At 41.2% G+C, this 18,722-nt stretch overlaps 1 protein-coding gene across 3 annotated transcripts in view; it reads left to right on the top strand.

Moving 5' to 3' along the window:
- Nucleotides 1-18,722, top strand: part of phf14 (PHD finger protein 14) — a gene marked incomplete at its 5' end in the record, with an annotated part of 136,229 nt that overhangs the window by 13,067 nt on the left and 104,440 nt on the right. For all 3 annotated transcript variants that reach the window (XM_007899722.2, XM_042346928.1, XM_042346927.1), the window contains 3 exon segments: nucleotides 8,830-8,989; nucleotides 13,174-13,285; nucleotides 16,095-16,232. In XM_007899722.2, coding sequence (XP_007897913.2) covers nucleotides 8,830-8,989; nucleotides 13,174-13,285; nucleotides 16,095-16,232 — 410 coding nt within the window.

Below are 18,722 nucleotides of genomic sequence, written 5' to 3'. Positions count from 1 at the left end.
CACGGTTTTGTGACCGTTTGAAGATAAGTTGCAAAAAAAACATACAATTTTCCAAATGTGTCGTTGCCAGTGATCTATATTTGGTTTAGTAATTTATTTGACGTGTGAAATGCCCTTGCATCCAAGTACATGATTGTTGCATTATGTGAAAGATTGGGATCTATATCCGCTTTGATCAGTGTTCTTAAAGCATGGAAGGACTTTTGAAACTCAGAAAATACAAATCAAAGAGGGTTAGTGTTTTTGAAACTGAGCAGGAACAGATTTTGAAAATATCTTGACAGTTAAAGAAAAAGGGTGCTATTATTTTCGATTTCCTGGATCATCGTTTTTCTTGGATTGATCTTGTAGAAGAGAATGGTCCACATTTCATGCAAGCAACTGTTGTTCAAGGCATAGTTTGGCGATTTCATCCGCTATGGGACACAACGGCACTTGGGGGATTTATGAATACAGGAAGACCAATGCAAATTTTAATATTGTTTGGCAGAAAGACTACTGAACTGTTTGCTCATTGTCCACTCTGCCACTGTATAGCACTCTGAAATATTATCCGGCGTGAAGGGCACTATGTAAATGCAAGTTGTTTTGTACTTAATATACTTAATAATAATAAGTATATTTCGCCCACAAATATACAGTCAATTCACTTTACAGTATATTCTGTGAAGTGCTTCGGGCGTCTAGAAGACGTGAAAAGCGCTATATCAAATGCAAGGATTATTATTATTATAATAATCCTTGCATTTGATATAGAGACTTATCATGTCTTTGAGATGTCTCAAAGTGCTTCACACAATATACTGTAAAGTGTATTGACTATACATTTTGTGGGCGAGATGCGGTATCCAATTATGCACAGCAGTGTCCCACAAACAGTCATAGATGGTGTGACCAAATTATTATTTTTTTTTTTTGAAGGGACTATTACCCCCTGAAAAGCGATCTGCCAATCGACTAACAGGTATGTGGAGTAAGGAAACTTGCCCAAAGTTTCGTCCTGCCTGGGAATTCAACCCGGGGTTTCTCGCTTGCGAGGCGAGTGCTCTAACCACTAAATTACAGGACTCCACTTGTACATATGTAATGATTATTTCTTTTAAAAACTCTCTTCGCCTAATCTCTTTGTTGTAGCTGAGGGATGGGGAGGAGGTCTACCTTACATGTGGGAGTGAGAGGAGGTATTTTGCAGTAGGTAGAAGAATCCAAGTTAAATTCTGCCAAATTCAGCAGCATTTTATCACATGAAAAGTGACATAAAATGACTAAGATATTGAAAATCTTATGCAAGAAGATGAAACTGCAAGATGCCTGAAGGTAATGATTCTTCAAAGAGAATGGTTTGATTCGATTCTGCATTTTCAATACATTCATGGATTATTTATATATTTATCTCTTTCTATCCCTCATTTGGGAAATATCTGAGTGCCAAGTAGGAAATCTCATTGCCGATTGCACACTGCAAATGTGTTTTCACCTTATTGGGAAAGATGGAAACTAAGTGCACACTTATAGATTTCTAAGTTCATTGATATGTTAAATTGGAATTGTAGGGTTAGGAGAAATAATTCACATTTTTGTAGCATCTTACATGTCAAGCCTCAATGTTTTACAGTAGTTATTGTCAAGTTTAGTGAATGATTTTTATAGGTAGCTATTTTTTGCAGAAGGAAAGGGAGGATTGTTGGCATTGGGAAAGAGAAAAGAAAGATCTCTTTTTGAATAATGCCATGGGATCTTTAGCGTCCACCTGAGAACAGACAGATGGGACCTCTCTTTTGACTCGGGGCTTGTGGCCAATAATAATACAATCCTAGGATTTTATATAGCACTTTATAACATTGTCAAGATGTCTCGAACAGAATATTGTAAAGTGGATTGATTGTGTATTTGTGGGTGAATCCAACTAGACAAAGAATCCTGTGACCCAGATGTGAGAGTGCATCAACTGAGCCAAGTTTAGCAACTTCTGTCTAATCAGTTTATTTTGGTTCTGGAAGGGGTGTTAAATTATAGAGAGGTTCACAGACAAAATTTCAGCTGGAAAATTGAAGCAAATACAGTTAGGGGATGCCAAACCAGGAAAACTTTTTGAAGCATGCAAACTTCACGTTTTTCTTAAATTTCCAATATGTATTTTGCTAAGGGTAACCAGTGGGAGATTCACTGTATTAATATCTAGGCCAAAGGAGCTTTGCAATGATGAGAAGCTAGGTAGAGGGTCATTTTTTTGGAGCAAAGCAGGTTAAGGGATGATTTCATTTAATTACTTAAAATAATGAAAGGAATTGCCATGTTACATAGTGGACAATTTTACTGTTTTGTAGAGGGATCCAGTGCAAGTCAGGATGTGTTTCTTTGCATTGAGGATTGTAAAGATGTGGAATGCTCCGTCCTAGAAACCGTAGAGGTAGAATGAATACGGATGTATACAAAAGAGATTGACAGCTACTTGGGCTATAGAGGTACAGATATTCCAGTATTGGTGTTAAAAGATTTGCCAAAAGTGCCAGTATTGGTATTAAAAGATTTGTCAAGATCTAATAAACTGGTGAAACGTGTTTGATGGGCTGGATGTCCTCTAAAATAGATGATTGTAAATTTGCAGATTTTATATCTGAAGGATTATATGCCAGAAACTTTTTATAGTGATGTTTACACAAATTCTTGACCTTAGTATTTGGTTTATTTGCCCAAGGGATATTAAGTATGCCTTTAAACCGTCTCCTCCGTCCACCCACCCACGACTCGCCCATCCTCTCCTCAAACTGGACTTCCTCGAGTCCAAAATTGAGAGGATACATTCAGCCGCCTCTGCCCGGTCCACCGTCACCCCCACATCACCTCTTCCTCATGACCAACCCCCCACCCATCCCCCCTTATATTCATTCGACCCTATCTCTCCTTCCTCCCTCACTGCGATTGTTCACAAACTCAAACCCACCACCTGCTCCCTCGATCCCATCCCCACCTCTCTTCTCTTCTCCCAGCTCCACCTTCTGGCCCCTTTCCTGTCCGACGTCATCAACCTCTCCTTGTCCACCGGTTCAGTTCCCATCCCCCTAAAAACAGCCGTCATCACTCCCATCCTGAAAAAACCTTCCCTCCTCTCCAGCTACCGCCTCATCTCTAACCTCCAATTCCTCTCCAAGGTCCTGGAATGGGTCGTTGCGTCCCAGCTCCCCTCTCTCTCTCGCCATTCCCTCTTTGAACCCCTCCAATCCGGCTTCTGCGCTGCCCACAGCACGGAAACAGCTCTGGTCAAAGTCACTAATGACATTCTGAATATCTGTGATCAGGGCTTCCTTTACCTCCTTGTCCTCCTCGACCTCTCTGCCACCTTTGACACTGTCGACCACTCCATCCCCATACACCGCCTCCTCTTTACTTAATCTTCACGGACCTGCCCTTGCCTGGTTCGATTCCTATCGCTCTCACCGTCTCCAATTTGTTGCCTCTAACGGTTTCTCCTCCAGCCCCCACACTGTCACATCTGGCGTCCCCCAGGGCTCTGTCCTCTTTAATATCTACATGCTCCCCCTTGGTGACATCATCCGCAGACATGGGGTCAACTTCCACATGTAACGGATGACACCCAACTCTATCTTTCTGCCTCCGCCCTCAACTCCAGGACCACTGCTGTCCTGACAGACTTCCTGTCGGACATCAAGTTCTGGATGAGGGCAAATTTCCTACAGTTGAATGTGAACAAGACTGAGGCCCTCCTGATTGGCTCGAGCCGGCGCCTCAGCACCTCAGGCTATGGCAGCATCAACCTCCATGGTTGCACACAACTCACCAACTCACCAGCCAGTCAGGAACCTGGGTGTCTTGTTCGACCCTCAACTGTCTTTTCTCCCCCACATTCAAGCCATGACCCGCTCTGCCTTCCCTCACCTCCGTAATGTCGTCCGACTCCGCCACTACCTCAACCCTCATCACCTCCAGGCTCGACTATGCAAACGCCCTGCTTGTCGGCCTTCCCAACTCCTCCCTCCACAGACTGCAGATAATCCAGAGCCCTGCAGCCCGTGTCCTCTCCCGCACTAAACTCCATGACCCCATCTCCCCCATTCTCGCCCGACTCCATTGGCTCTCTATCCTTCAGAGGATCCAGTTCAAGATCCTGGTCCTCATATACAAAGCCCTCCATGGCCTCACCCCATTCTACCTCTGTGACTTCCTAACCCCCTACCAACCCGCCCGCTCCCTCCGCTCAGCCGGCTCTGACCTGCTCCACGTCCCCTGATCCACCCGCCCCACCATTGGCGGGAGAGACTTCAGCCACTCTGCTCCCAACCTCTGGAATTTCATCCCCCAATCACACCGCCTCGCCCCCTCCTTAGCCTCCTTCAAGTCCCACCTCCAAACCCTCCTCTTCGACCATGCCATCGGTCAACCTCCTTCCCCTCCCCTCACTTCTCCCCCCCTGACCCCAGCTCGGGTCTGAAATGCATCATCCTCCCGACGTGAAAGGCGCTATACAATGTAATCTTGTTGTTGTTGTTGTTAAATCAAGAACTGATGTGAAAAATAAACTTGGGTTTTGTGTTATATAGTGAATAATCTGTATCTTTAAAAGTTGCATTTAGATTTCTCCTCCAGTTATTTGACCTCCTAACCAGAACCAAACTCTGGGCCATTCTGCCCCCCTTATCTGGAACTCCATCCCGAAGTCTCTTTGAATCGATCTCTTCCCTCTTCTCTTTCAGGCGTGTCTCAAAACCTCTTTGACCAAGCTCTCTGGCATCTTTCCCCTCCTCCCTTCAGCTCCCACCCCGAGCTTTGATAACCTTCCAGCACTGTGGATCCACTTTTGGACGTCCTCCAAATTGTAGATGTTAAAGAGCTGGAATTGTGATCAGTTCTCTAATAAGTTAATCAACTTATGAACGATCTAATGGAACTTTTAGACTTGCATTTTTTTTAAAGTTATCATTGTTTGTCTAAATTGGCTGCAGTAAAGCAGGATCAAGATTTTGGAATTGTGTGTGTGTGTGAAAATCAAACAAATGCCATCAAATGCGAATAGTGGAAATAGTGGACATTGAAGCTGAGAGTAAATGTAAAAGAGTGCTGCTTTCTCCGATTGGTGTTGCCTCATTAATCTCTGCTGCAAACACCATTATGTTGAAATTTGCATTAAAAAATCTGTATTGTGAATATTTCAGTAAATGCACTTTAATTTGAGCTTTTGCTTTTTGTTTTAAATGTTCATAGTGACTAGATTTTGTCACCCTTTCCCCCTCCCCATTTCAAGCCGTGAGTAGTTGTTGTACAATCAATTTCAGCAACTGTCTATAGATATTTATACCAAAATACTGTATGCTAGAAATTGTGAATAAACCATCTGGAGTTGCATATTGTACTTGTTAGATATAATGAAAATATACTCGTCCTAAAAAAATCAATTAGATATTATTTGGCTCTTAAAATATATGCCTACTTTATCAGTGTAACTTCATATTATGTGATTTATGATTTCTGAAATTCAGCCGGTTACTGACCATTGTTCATTGGACTGCAACTGATTGCTTTTTTGAACTAAATATTTGTGTGTGTATGCAGGCGGTAAATTTTATACCATATATAAGGTGCAGTCATTCATCTAGCTGTGTTTCATGTGAATACTTTTTTTATTTACTCTAAACTATGTTTACTTAATTTATAATACTTTTAATAAATGTTAGAATACAGCAACAACAAATTGCATTTACTTAATGTCAGTGTGGACATGGTATATAGACAGTCGAGGGTTTGCGCCCGAGCTGGGGGTTGGATTCAGAAGGGGTGGGGGCCAATGTGAGGAGGAGGGAAACAAAATGATTGAAGGCTTGGTCAAAGTCAAAGGTCTTGAGACAGACCTCGTAGGAGGCTGAGGGAAGGGGTGAGGCGAAGGGACTCTGGGATGAAGTTCCAGAGAGTGGAGGCAGAAAGCCTGATTGCCGTTGGTGGGGTGGGCAGGGCAGAGATGTGAAGCAGGCCAGCGCCTGCCTGTTGGAGGGAATGGGTGAAGTCAATAGGGTTTAACAAGATTGCTGAGGTAGGGTCGGGCACGTCTGTGGTCCGAGACAGTCTTGACAGATTGAAATAATGTCATTGGTGACTTTGACTGGGTAGTCTCTGTACTGTGAGCATTGCAGAAGGAGAGGAGACACTGCAGGGGTTCATACAGAGAGCTCAGAGAGAGAAAAGAATGAAACTGGGCAGGAGCGACTCATTCAAGTACCTTGGAGAGGAAAAGCAGGTTGGAGATGGGATGGGTTGAAGGGAAGGAGTTTTGAGAAAGGGGCTGATGACAGGTGTTTTGAAGGTTGTGGTTGTTGACAAAGAGAAGTTGACAATTCCGCAGAGGAACAAGGAAGTAGAACTGGAAAGTCAGGAGAGAGTGGGGTCAAGAGAGTATGTGAGATGACAGAGGGAAGAGGGAGAGGTGGGGAGGGGCAGACGCAGCACTGTAAAAACTGGCAAAGTAATTTCAAATTGTTTACAACAAGACTTTCAAAAAAGTTTTGATGATGAGCCATCAAATAATATGTACAATAAAAGCATTTAAAATATTAATCTCACCATCTGAGAAATAATCATAATAGTATCTGTACTTGCAATTGATATAGTGCCTTACTACATCAAAATATCTCAAAAATGCTTCACAGGTTTTTGCTATGAAGCTTTTTTTAATAGTCAGCCGGGTGTCTGATACATGTGGAAACCCATCCCCATGCTTAAGAGTATCCACACCAACTGAGAATTCCTTGCATCCCACCTGCACATGGAAATTCCAGAGATAGATTGTTGGAATGGAACACCACTCTCTCTGGAGGGACGCATCCCGCCTACCTAATTCTGTAAAATATTAGCCACAGGTTGGCAAGAGCCAAGGCTTGGGGACGCCAGAGTGTATTGGGGTACTGCTGGAGTCTAACCAGCTAAAACCATATCATTTACCATTGATATCACTTTTTGGCAAGCTTCCCCGCTACTTGTCCAGCTAGGACCACCCTATCCATTAGGGCTTTGGCTTGCAGGGTTAACAGGAGCTGAGTGGAAGGATTTACTGCCCCCAGTAACTGTTCTGCTCTTCCAAGTCCTGCAGATGAGCCAGGCTGGCTGTGCTGTCATGAGTGTTACTCTGGAATAATGCGGACCAACCTGGCTCAGCAACTGGACTATCGAGACTGCCACAAAGGGTTGACTCAAATCCAATATTCTGTTGCAAAACATTTCACCTTGGAACCAGTTTAGCCCAAAGAGACCCCAATGACCTCTCCCTTCCAAGGAGGATAGTCACTAGTTGGTTGTTTGATGTCTGACAAATGCGCGTTTGAGTCCTAACTAGTTAAATGGTGGGTACCAGGAACTTCCTGCAAGCTTCCTGGTGAGGAAAATCTGTGTCTATTTGTGTTGTACCTTACATAAGTGTAAGGTTCGTGCTGACATTGGGTGCCTAAAAGTTCCACTTGCACAGCATTAATATTTGTACTCTTAATGACCATCCTCCCTTGCCACCACTGGAGAAAAATGATCAACAATTAAACCCCTTTCAACAAAAAAGCAGCAATGAAGGGCTGGTCTTTGCTGAATTTTAAAAGCTGTGAAAGAACATAAATTTGAGGTGGTGGCTGATAGCATTGCAGAAACCAATCAGATTGTAATGATGGAATGCACACAATACCGGGGCATTACAGATAGCAGCAGAGGCTTATTGAAGCTTTGACCTGCAGTTTTATCCTGCAAACGATCCTACCTATCTTCCGTTCTCTGGTTCAGTGCAAATTGTGCAACACTAGTCATGGCATCAGCTTCCTGCCTAGTGCACTGTTTCAGTAGCATATCTACTTAATAATGCAAAAAGACAAAACTGATATATTACTTTGACATTTGACAAGTGATGTCAGAATTGGATGACCAACAAATCACAAAGATATTTTAAAGAAAGTAATTTTTTTTATGGGAGGTTCAGGTGTTTTGTTTTTGTAAAACAAACCGCTCGAACTCTGCCTGTTTTTAAGATTCTTTTCAGTATTCTGAGTGAGTTTCAGGAAAAAAACCACAGCAATGATTTTCTGAAAGCGAAATGTTAATTGTGTGGATACATTTTCTTATTCTATTTCCAATTACCTCAAATTTTTTATTCGGATTGGCAGTTTTTTAGTTTCTGATGTTTAAATATGCAAGTTCTTTCTTCCTTCTTTCTATATCTTGTATTTTTAATCTTTAAAACCCTGTAGGTGTATAGTTTATTTTAGGTCATTCTATAAAATACGTTTTTCTTGATTTATCTTTGAGACTTGAGAAGTATGAGAAATATTCCAGAATCTTTTATTAGATGTTCCGATAAACCTGGTAAAGGAATGGTCTTAAGTCATTTTTTACGCTTGTTTTTATATATAAATATGTTTCTGATAAATTATTGCAAAATAAAATTATAGCAAAATACTGTATTTTACGGAAAAGGGAAGAGAGATTTTTAAAATTATGAATATTTTTAACAGTAAGTAAAAACTATTTACTCTGGTTGATGAGGCAGTTACAAGAGGGCATAGATTGACAATTATCAATCAAAAGGAAAAGGGGGTCAGGTTTTTGTTTTACAGAGTGGGTTGTTAAAATATGGAAACATTTACCACAAACGGTTGTTGAAGTAAGTATTTTTTAAAAAATTGGATAAACAATCAGACTAAAAATAATAATGTATGGGGATGGGTTTAGTTTAGCTGGCGGCAGCACTGATATGATCTGCCTAGGGTGTGTAGGTATTCTATCACATACTTTCTTGTAGAGTTACTCATTTTGATATTTCAATTGATGATTTCTCCTCTTCTCCAGGTTGCTATGGTGTTGATGGAGAGAGTGACTCTATTATGAGTTCTGCCTCTGAGAACTCCACAGAACCCTGGTTCTGTGATGCGTGTAAATGTGGAGTAACGCCTAGTTGTGAGCTGTGTCCGAGCGTGGATGGAATTTTTAAAGAGACAGATGCTGGAAGGTTAGTTTTCCTCCTATTAGTCATGTTCTATGTATTTTTAAAAATTGCTAATTTAACATCTTGGAGGTGCTTGGGAGTAGCGAGCAGGGTGAGAATATAAGCTTGTTGAAGGCAAAACAAGCATTGTAGATCTCATGGACTTCTCTGGTATGCCTAGCACTGCTGAGTATGCTTTTGTCCTAAATTATCAGATGAAGTATTTCTTTAAGTGACTTTATAAATAAAGCATACAAATGACACGCCAAATTTTTATTCATCAAATATTATTGGATTGCATTAGTATGAATAGCTTAAAATGTATATTTGCAACAAAAACTGGCATAGGTTATTCAAAGCTATTATCCATACTTGTCACAGAATCTTATCAGTAAAACCTAAAGTCACAGAGTAATTTTTCCTCTAATTACCTAATTTATCCTGATTATAACTTTTAGACTTGCATACAATAAATCTAATGAAGAAGAAAACTATTGTAATTAGCTTCAAAGAGGTCTGAAACTTGCATAAAGAATGGGTGGCTGATTTGTACACGTTTGTGAGGATAATATACATATAGTCCAGACTGCTAAAAGCCAATCTCTTGATCTTCGGTTGAAGTAAATGTATAACCTTTTTGATATTTGCGATGAATGATTTCCATAGACCATTCTCAATAAATTCCAACCGTAGGAATTTAATTATATTAAATCAATGGTATAGAGATAATATCCATCACTTAGATTATGTTTTATTATTAGCCAACTGGAATTACCAAAACATGTTAGAATATTTTGCATTGACATACCACTTGGATTTGTGAGAATGCCACTGTAAATCTTCTTAACCTTATTTTAGCGTTCTGTTTACAGAATAGTGAAAGTCCAACTTTAAAGGTTAGAGCGGAAAAGGTACCCAAGGCCTTTCATACTCCTCGACAAATCCCCTCATTTTACCTTTCGTCAGTATTTTAAATCTACGTTTATCCTGCTGCTGGCCACTCAGTTCTTTCCTAGGGAAAGCAAAAGTGTAGAAAATTGGGGGAGAAAAAAAGACTGATTCAGGTAAAATTAAGTCTGCCTTGCAAAATAAAATTGAGAGGGAATTTTTTTCTGTTATGTGAACAGTGAGCGCTATTTTATAACATTTAAAACTGGTTGCATTTTCATGTACTTCGTACTTATCAACAACAACAAAATTACATTTGTAAAGCGCCTTTCACTTCGGGAGGACGTCCTAAAGCGCTGGATTAACTCATTGGAATGGACTTGTTTTCTTTACTGAAGATTAAATTGGTAAATCGAAGTAGAATAATTGAACAGATGCTTTATATAAAGGCTATTTTTTAATGAGATCAATTGCATGTCTAAATTTTGCAGAATAGCTTTAAAGCCTTATTCATTTTCCTTCTAAATTGGAAGCGTTGGCAAAATGTGAGATTAACAGGTCTGGTACTACAAATTTAAAAATATTTTGTTATGATGAAATTGCTGACCAGTTACAGTGACATTTTAAAGAAGATATTTCATTTACATTTTATCAATTCAGAAAAAAATGCAAATATACGTTAGATTATGTTATAGCATGCCAAAGTACACAAGTATACCATGTAAGTAGCATGGCAGTTTTTCAATAACATGCTGCTTCTGATGCTACCTGTCTGCAAACTGTACAGAGGTCCATCAAGCCTCTGCGATGTCAGTGATGACCTTGCAAACCCCCTGGATATGTTTGTAGAGGAGTGCCTATTGACTGTCTGGCTTCCTGCATATAGTGCTTGGGTTTAATCAGCCTTCGTGATGTCAGCAGCAACTTTGGCAGTAATGGTGAGAAGTTTGAGCATAGAGTCTCCTTTAAGGACCCACTACCACATTATAACAAGATTGGACTGTACTGCTGTTGATTCCAAATATTTCTATTGATTCCAGTAACCTATGTTCAATGCTTCACCTAACTTTCAATATTTAAATTCCTTTGATCAAGCAGAGTTGGTTAGTGAATCAAAATTGTGGTGATTGTCACTTAATCCTTTAATTAAAAAACTTTCTAAGTTTTATTTACATTGTTCTTGTTCTTGCCAACAGCAGTAACTCAAAGTGTAATTGAGGCAGCAATGCTTCTGCTGTTGACCATTTGTTTCACCATTTCTGTTTCACAATTAGAGAAGATTTCTACTGCCAATAATGGCTGTGGAGCACATGTCAATGGAGCAGTTAGCAGTCATTGGCATATGTGGACTATTGCCAACCATTACCAGTGGGCTTCTTAGTTGGTAATGAACAATTATGTTGTTCAAATTTAGTGTTGCTATTGTTCAAGCCTGAAGGTACACCTAGAATTTTGTTTGGCAGTAGTGTGGGGGAGAGGGTCAAGAAGAGAGGTAATGATGCTGCCTAATTATAGTTACTGTATTCTGTCAAGGTTTGTGCTGAATATTTCTCAACAAAGGAAAATAAATTATTTCAGTTTGGCAGATATTGCAAGAACCATCTATCCAGTTCCTGCATTAAATTGAAATCTGCCTCATCATTTCTGTAAAAATACAATCAAAAGGTGTTACTGGTGAAATAAAAAAGGTTTGCAATTTATTTCATGATGCTGAAAAATGCTCTGATATTTCAAGGCATTGTGACATGAAGTTGGGATGTACGGATTTGTGACTGCTGGTTTCTTTCCATAAACTGGGTTCCTATTCTCATTGCTTTGCTAACATGATGCTAGTTACATAAGGAGAGAAACATTGAGATTTTCAGGATAAATCACCTTGATTCAAACTTATGCGTCTTCACACAAACACTTTCAGAACTCAATTGGCAGAAGTATGGGTACAAATCACTCGACATGGCAGAAAATGACCAGGAAGAAAATATGAACTATCAATAACTTAAAATTATAGCTGCATTTTATTTTGAATTAAAGATGGAGCAGCAAATCAGTTTATTAGGCTTGACTGGAAAATTAGTGTTCTGCTTCTAGCTGAAACAGAGGGTTTGATGTGTTTTGTTGTGTGTCTATTTTGGAGAAGGAAATCCATGTGTCTGAAAATATGCATATCTGAGAAAACATTAAAAAAGCCTTACAGTTTGGGGGTCATTTCATCAACAACAACAATAAGGTTAGATTTGTAAAGCGCTTTTTATGTCGGGCGGACGTCCCAAGGCGCTGGACAGAGTATAGCATTTCAGACCCGAGCTGGGGTAGGGGGGAGGGGGAAGGGAGGGAGAGGAAGTGGAGGTGGTCGATGGCAAGGTCGAAGAGGAGGGTCTTGAGGCGGGACTTGAAGGAGGCTAAGGAGAGGGTGAGGCGGAGTGACTGGGGGATGGAATTCCAGAGGTTGGGGGCAGAGTGGCTGAAGGCTCTCCCGCCGATGGTGGGGAGGGTGGGTCGGGGGACGTGGTGCAGGCCAGAGCCGGCTGAGCGGAGGGAATGGGCGGGTTGGTAGGGGTTAGGAGGTTGCAGAGGTAGGGTGGGGCGAGGCCTTGGAGGGCTTTGTATGTGAGGACCAGGATCTTGAACTGGATCCTCTGAGGATAGGGAGCCATTGGAGTTGGGCGAGAGTGAGGGAGAGTGGGTCACGGAATTTGGTGCGGGAGAGGACACGGGCTGCAGAGTTCTGGATTATCTGCAGCCTGTGGAGGGAGGAGTTGGGAAGGCTGACAAGTAGGGCTTTTGCATAGTCGAGTTTGGATGTGATGAAGGCATGAACAAAAGTTTCAGCGGCCTGAGGGGTGAGGTATTGGCGGAGTCAAGCGATGTTACTGAGGAGAGCCTCAGTCTTGTTCACATTCAACTGCAGGAAATTTGCCCTTATCCAGAGATGGATTATCACCTGACTGTTTTCATGGTGACTCAGGGAGCGAGTCCATTGCTGTGGGCCAGGCTTTATGGACTTTGTCATTGAGAACTGCATGGGGAAGGGGAGGGCTGCTTCGCATATCTCCAGATACATTTGATGCACTAAATCCAAATGTACAGCTACATTGATCTCCCCCCTTCCTTCCCATGAGGTACTGAGCTGATTTATTTATCTGGGATTAATGTTGCTCGCTACTTTTATGTTATGAGTTGACCTGGTATTGCAGTAATGTTTGTGTTTTATAATTTTTTTAAATATTCTTGTGCAGTATGATTGAACATAATGTATTCAGTTTGGTCAACCCGTCAGATTTGTTTTAAACTCAATACTCTTTTGGCCTTTTATTCTTTAGGTGGGTCCATGTTGTCTGTGCCCTTTATGTCCCTGGAGTTGCATTTGGAGATATAGACCGACTTCGTCCTGTTACCCTTACAGAAATGAACTATTCTAAATATGGTGCCAAGGTATGTGTGTGTGTTATATGAAATGTTTCGAGCAGATGAAAACATGCTTGGCTTTTGGAGCATCTGGCAAGGGGATTATGTAAAAATAAACAGAAGCGTGGAAATAAGTAGATTAAAACCAAAAATTATGTTCTGGAGTACTGTTTGCATACAATTAACATTTGTTTTCATTATAGTCCTCGCAGGTGTTTCCAAAATATTTCCACCAGGTTTATGTCTGCACAATTAAAAACGAGAATACATGTGAGAAAATGAGAATAGAGCACTGTAAAAAAAAAAACACTATTGTAAGAATGCAAACTTGAAAATGTAGGGCAATTTAGGAAATCCATAGTGCAGCATAAATTCATAGAAGCACAACTCAAGTAATCTCTGTATAGTCTGACGAAGGATAGGCATTTGTGTATGTTCCTGCTATTCCTAGCTCATTCCCTCATAACTATAGAAGCTCACTGAGATAATGTGGTACTAACGTAAGGGGGGTTTAAGGAGTGGAAGGTTTGTGACTGTTATAGATGTTCTATTGTTGATTTTCAAGTAACTTATAGTAACCACGAAGAAAGAAGGAAATAGTATAGAATGATGTAACTGGACTTGTGTTCATACACCAATGCGCAGTGTTTGAAATAAATTTGGAGTATTAATTTTATTGATGCTTTCTGCTTCAATCACTGCATCTGGCAGTGAGTTCCACATTCTCACCATTCTCTGTGCAAAGAAGATCTTCCTTCATCTATTTTCCATCTGTTGGTGGCTATTTTATCCTTGTGCTTCCTTGTTATGAACAATTCGTAATTATGTTACTTGTTGAACCCTTCAAAATTTTAAACACCTCTTTCAAATCCCCTCTCAGTTGTTTCATCTCCAGGGAAGAAAGCTCATCCCTTGTAGCATCCTAATGTCTCTCTGGATAGAAGTGAAAATGTCAACTTTAGTTATAGATCACTAGTTTTTGGGAAGAAAATTGAGGAAGAAATATGTAGGCAAGTTTAGAATAACAACAACAAAATGGCACTTGTATAACGCCTTTCATGTCGGGAGGACGTCCAAAGGCGCTGGACAATCTGTTTCAGACCAGAGCTGAAGGTCGGGATCGGGAGGGTGGAGGGCAGGTGGGGAAAGAGGGTGATGAAAGGCACGGTCGAAGAGGAGGGTTTTGAAGGAGGCAGGGGAGGAGTAAGGCAGAGGGTCTGCGGGATGGAATTCCAGAGGTTGGGGGCAGAGTGGCTGAAGGCTCGCTTACCAACGGTAGGTCGAGCGAGGTGGGAGAAAAGGAAGCAGGACGGAGCCCGCTGAGCATAGGGAGTGGAAAGGTTGGTAGGGGGTTAGGAGGTCGCAGAAGTAGAGGAGAGCAAGGCCATGGAGGGCTTTGAAGGTGAGGACCAGGAGCTTGAACTGTAATCTGTGTGATGGGAAGAGAGGGGAGTCGGGCGAGGATGGCGGGGATAGGATCACAAAGCCTGGTGCGGGAGAGGACACGGGCTGCAGAGTTCTGGATGATCTGCAGCCTGTGGAAGGAGGAGTTGGAGAGGCCGACAAGCTGGGAGTTTGCATAGTGAGGCCGGGATGTTATGAATGCGTGTATGAGGGTTTTGGTGGCCTGCGGTGTGAAACAGTGGCGGAGCCGGGCGATGTTGCGGATGTGCGGGGAGGCAGAGCGAGTCATGGCAGAGATGTGGGATAGAAAGGGAAGTTGAGGGTTAAACAAGACGCCGAGGTTCTGGACTGGTTCAGAGAGGTGGAGTGTACATCCATGGATAGTGATTCTGTCAGCGCATGAGGTGAGGAGGTGCTGACAGGAGCCAATCAGGAGAGCCTCGGTCTTGCTGACATTCAACTGAAGAAAGTTTGCTCTCATCCAGGACTTGATGTCTAACAGACATTCTGTCAGGACAGCAGTGGTCCTGCAGTCGAGGGTGGAGGCAGAGAGGTAGAGTTGGGTGTCATCCGCATACATGTGGAAGTTGAGCCCATGTCTGCAGATGACGTCACCAAGAGGGAGCATACAGATACGGGGGCTTGAGGAGAAGCTGTTTGTGGCGATGAAGTGGAGAAGGTATGAGAGGTAGGATCTGAACCATTCAAGAACAGAACCATGAAGGCTGAGGTGAGAAGAGAGGCGGTGAAGGAGGATAGAGTGGTCAACGGTATCGAAAGGCAGCAGAGAGGTCAAGGAGGACGAGGAGGCAGAGGTCGCAGATGGACAAGAATGTTGTAGACGCAGTAGAGAATGGTAGTATATTCAAATGGTAAAATTCTCATTTCAGTGGAGGACTGGAGGGATCCAAGGAAATAAACATAGATTGTTAAAGGTGGGATTACAGGTAGATAAGACAGTTAAAGGGCAAAAAGGATTCTGGATTTTATATTCAGGGCTATTGAACAAAAGTTAGTACATAACTTTTATAAGATGTTGGCTAGTCCACAACAGTAATATTATTTGCGATTTTGGGTGTTGCATTAAATAGAAGATGTTTAATGAATGAATTTTAAGATATAACTAGGAAAGTTAAGAAAATAAACACCTAAGTGTGGAATGAATTATTAGGGCTGGCTGTTGGAGCAGACTCGATTGGAGCATTTAAAAGGGAATTGGATAGGTCCGTGGAGAGGAAAGGTGTTACAGGGAAAGAAACATGAATTAGGATTGGGATTAGGAAACCAGCATAATGGGTCAAATGATCTCCTATTTGGGTAGTAATTCCTATGGTTCTATTTGGTGACTTAATTAGATGCAATTCTTTAAAGGTTGCTGAAAAATAATTCTCCCGTTTCCTTTTTCCTGTTGATGTTGACCTTTTTCATTCAGGAGTGCAGTTTATGTGAAGACCTACGATTTGCTCGAACTGGAGTCTGCATAAGCTGTGATGCTGGCATGTGCCGGGCATACTTCCATGTGACCTGTGCTCAAAGAGAAGGGCTACTTTCTGAAGCCGCTGCTGAAGAGGTGAGTCCACATTTCCAATTCGTACCTGCTCTTTACTTTCATCTCACGTTTTTGAATTGCTGTAAATAAAAGTCATTTGATAAGTGGTTTTCCAGTTAATTGGCTTTTTTCTGTGTGAACTGCATTTATTTAAATTACTTTTTCAAAAGATTTATGAAGTAGCTGCATATTTCATCAGTGTTCTTGCACGTTGAGGACAAAATGGTTTAAAGTCTGAATAAGGAAATACAGTAGACCCTCTTCATAACACAATAGTTGGATCCATAAAATCCCATCTTGCATGATAACCAAAACGAAATTCAATACTTTGCATTCAATGGTCATGCGCTGTAGTAACTCACCCCTTCATTAGGGCTTATTACTAGTTGTCTGATGTTTTGAAGCACCAATGGGTGTTTGGGATTTTATTGGTATATAAATGTTGGAGTTCATATCCCAATTGTGCTGCAAGTGAATCTTTGTTATAATACAGTTGTTTTATAACAAGGTTATACCATGGAAGGTTTTCCAGGGATCACTTGGCTCAGTTGGTAGCACTCTTACCTTTCAGTTAGAAGGTTGGAGTTCAGACTTGTTGTCAGGACTGTTAACTCACATTGTCGAGATCTAGCCTCTGATACAATGCTGGGGAAACATTGCATTGTTGGATGAGACGTTAATACGAGGTCTTGTCTGTCTGTTCACATGGATAATAAATATCCCATAGCACTACTCGAAAAGAGAAGAGAGTTTCTCCCAGTGTTCTGGCCAACTATCCCCCAGATAAAATCGGTCATTCACTTTATGGTTGCTTGTAGGACATTGTTGTGCCTAAATTGGCTGCTGTATTTGTGTACAGTCAAATCACTTCAGACTAAATCCTGTGAAACATTAAAGATGCTGTATCAACTGCAAAGATTATTATGATTATTATTGTATATAATTATTATTAGTAAACCAAGTCCTGCTGTTACTTTTTAAAATGGGAAAAGAACAAGAGAAAATTATGGACAAACATTCAGTTGTTTCAGTTAATTAATATTGCTCAATTTGAAAATATAAAAAGCATTGTTTGCAAATGCTCTTAATATTTTTAATTTATTGTCGCTGAGATAAGATGCATTAACTGTTTTGTAACTAGAAGTGATTGAGAGAATTTTGAGCAGATATGCATTTTGATCTTATGCTCATTGACATTCGTTGACTTTTTTAGAATAATGAAATTTCAGAGCATATGTCCACTCTGGCTTGTGCAATTTTATTTGAATATATTCACCAGAAGAATTGTTATTACTTCCTATATTGCCAATGCCACTTAAAAATGTGAAAAAGTGGATCTGTGCACACCGAAGAGTGTGTACAGTATTTTGTGAGAATGTATAGGATTTCATGTTAAAATAGTCAAAAGTTTCATTTTTGAAAGCTGCGATGGGGATACAGATTTTAGACGGTGAGTATATTGGCGTCAAAGTTCTGAATCAATTGGATTTTATAGATAGTGGAGCTTGGGAGACAGGTGAGGGGGCATTGTAATAGTCGAGGGAGGAAGTGGCTGAGCGTTTTGGCTGTGTTGAGTGTGAGGTACGGTTGTAGGTTGACAATGTGACGGAGATGGAAGAAAGTGGTTACTGGTTAGGAACAGGATGTAAGCGAACCTCACACCTGAGTTACCTAAATGTTCGGTAAATCTTACGGAAGGGCTGGGGAAGTTGAGGTCAGAGCTGCAGGAGAGATGACGTTGATGGGAGCCGAGGAGTATGGTTTCTGCCTTGTCGATATTTAGCTGCAGGAAGTTTGCACTCATCCAGTCCTTGATATCTGACGAGCAAGCTGATAGAACCTTAGTGGACCTGAAATTGCAGCTGAATGAGGAAAAAGTAGATTTGGATGCCGTCCGCTTATGTGTGAAAGTTTATCCTGTGTTTGCAGATGACTGAGTGGGAGCAGGTAAATGAGGAACAGATAGGACAGGGATGGAGCCTTGTTGTGCGCCTGAGGTGTGTTTTCTTAATGGAGTGAGACTAAGAACTGTGGAGGAACAAAGGAATTTGGGTGTCCATATCCACAAATCACTAAAAACTAGTTCCCAGGTGTATAAAGTAATCAAAAAGATAAATGGAGTGTTGGCTTCTATAATAATAATAATAATCCTTACATTTGATACATGTCTTCGAGATATCTCAAATAGTTTTACAGGATATACTGTAAAGTGTCGTGACTGTGTGTCGTGGACGAAATGCAGCAACCAATTGCGCAAGGCGACATCCCCGCAAAACAGTCGTGGATTGAGTGACCAATTGTTTTGTTTGAGGGATTATTACCCCCTGAAAAGTGATCCGCCAATCGACTAACAACCAGGTTCCTACTTATTGCTAGGCAAACAGCCGTGTGTGTGTGGGCAGTAAGGATACTTGCCAAAGGTTTCAGCCTGTCCCACCCAGAAATTGAACCCAAGTCCTCTCACTTGTGAGAAGGGGAGAGAGAGAGAGTATGAGGGTGTGAGAAGGAGAG

The sequence above is a fragment of the Callorhinchus milii genome, unplaced genomic scaffold (genome assembly GCF_018977255.1).
Source record: "Callorhinchus milii isolate IMCB2004 unplaced genomic scaffold, IMCB_Cmil_1.0 Scaffold2, whole genome shotgun sequence".
Taxonomy (NCBI): domain Eukaryota; kingdom Metazoa; phylum Chordata; class Chondrichthyes; order Chimaeriformes; family Callorhinchidae; genus Callorhinchus; species Callorhinchus milii.
Note: the sequence above shows the minus strand (reverse complement) of the source record. Positions and strands in the feature narration are given on the sequence as shown.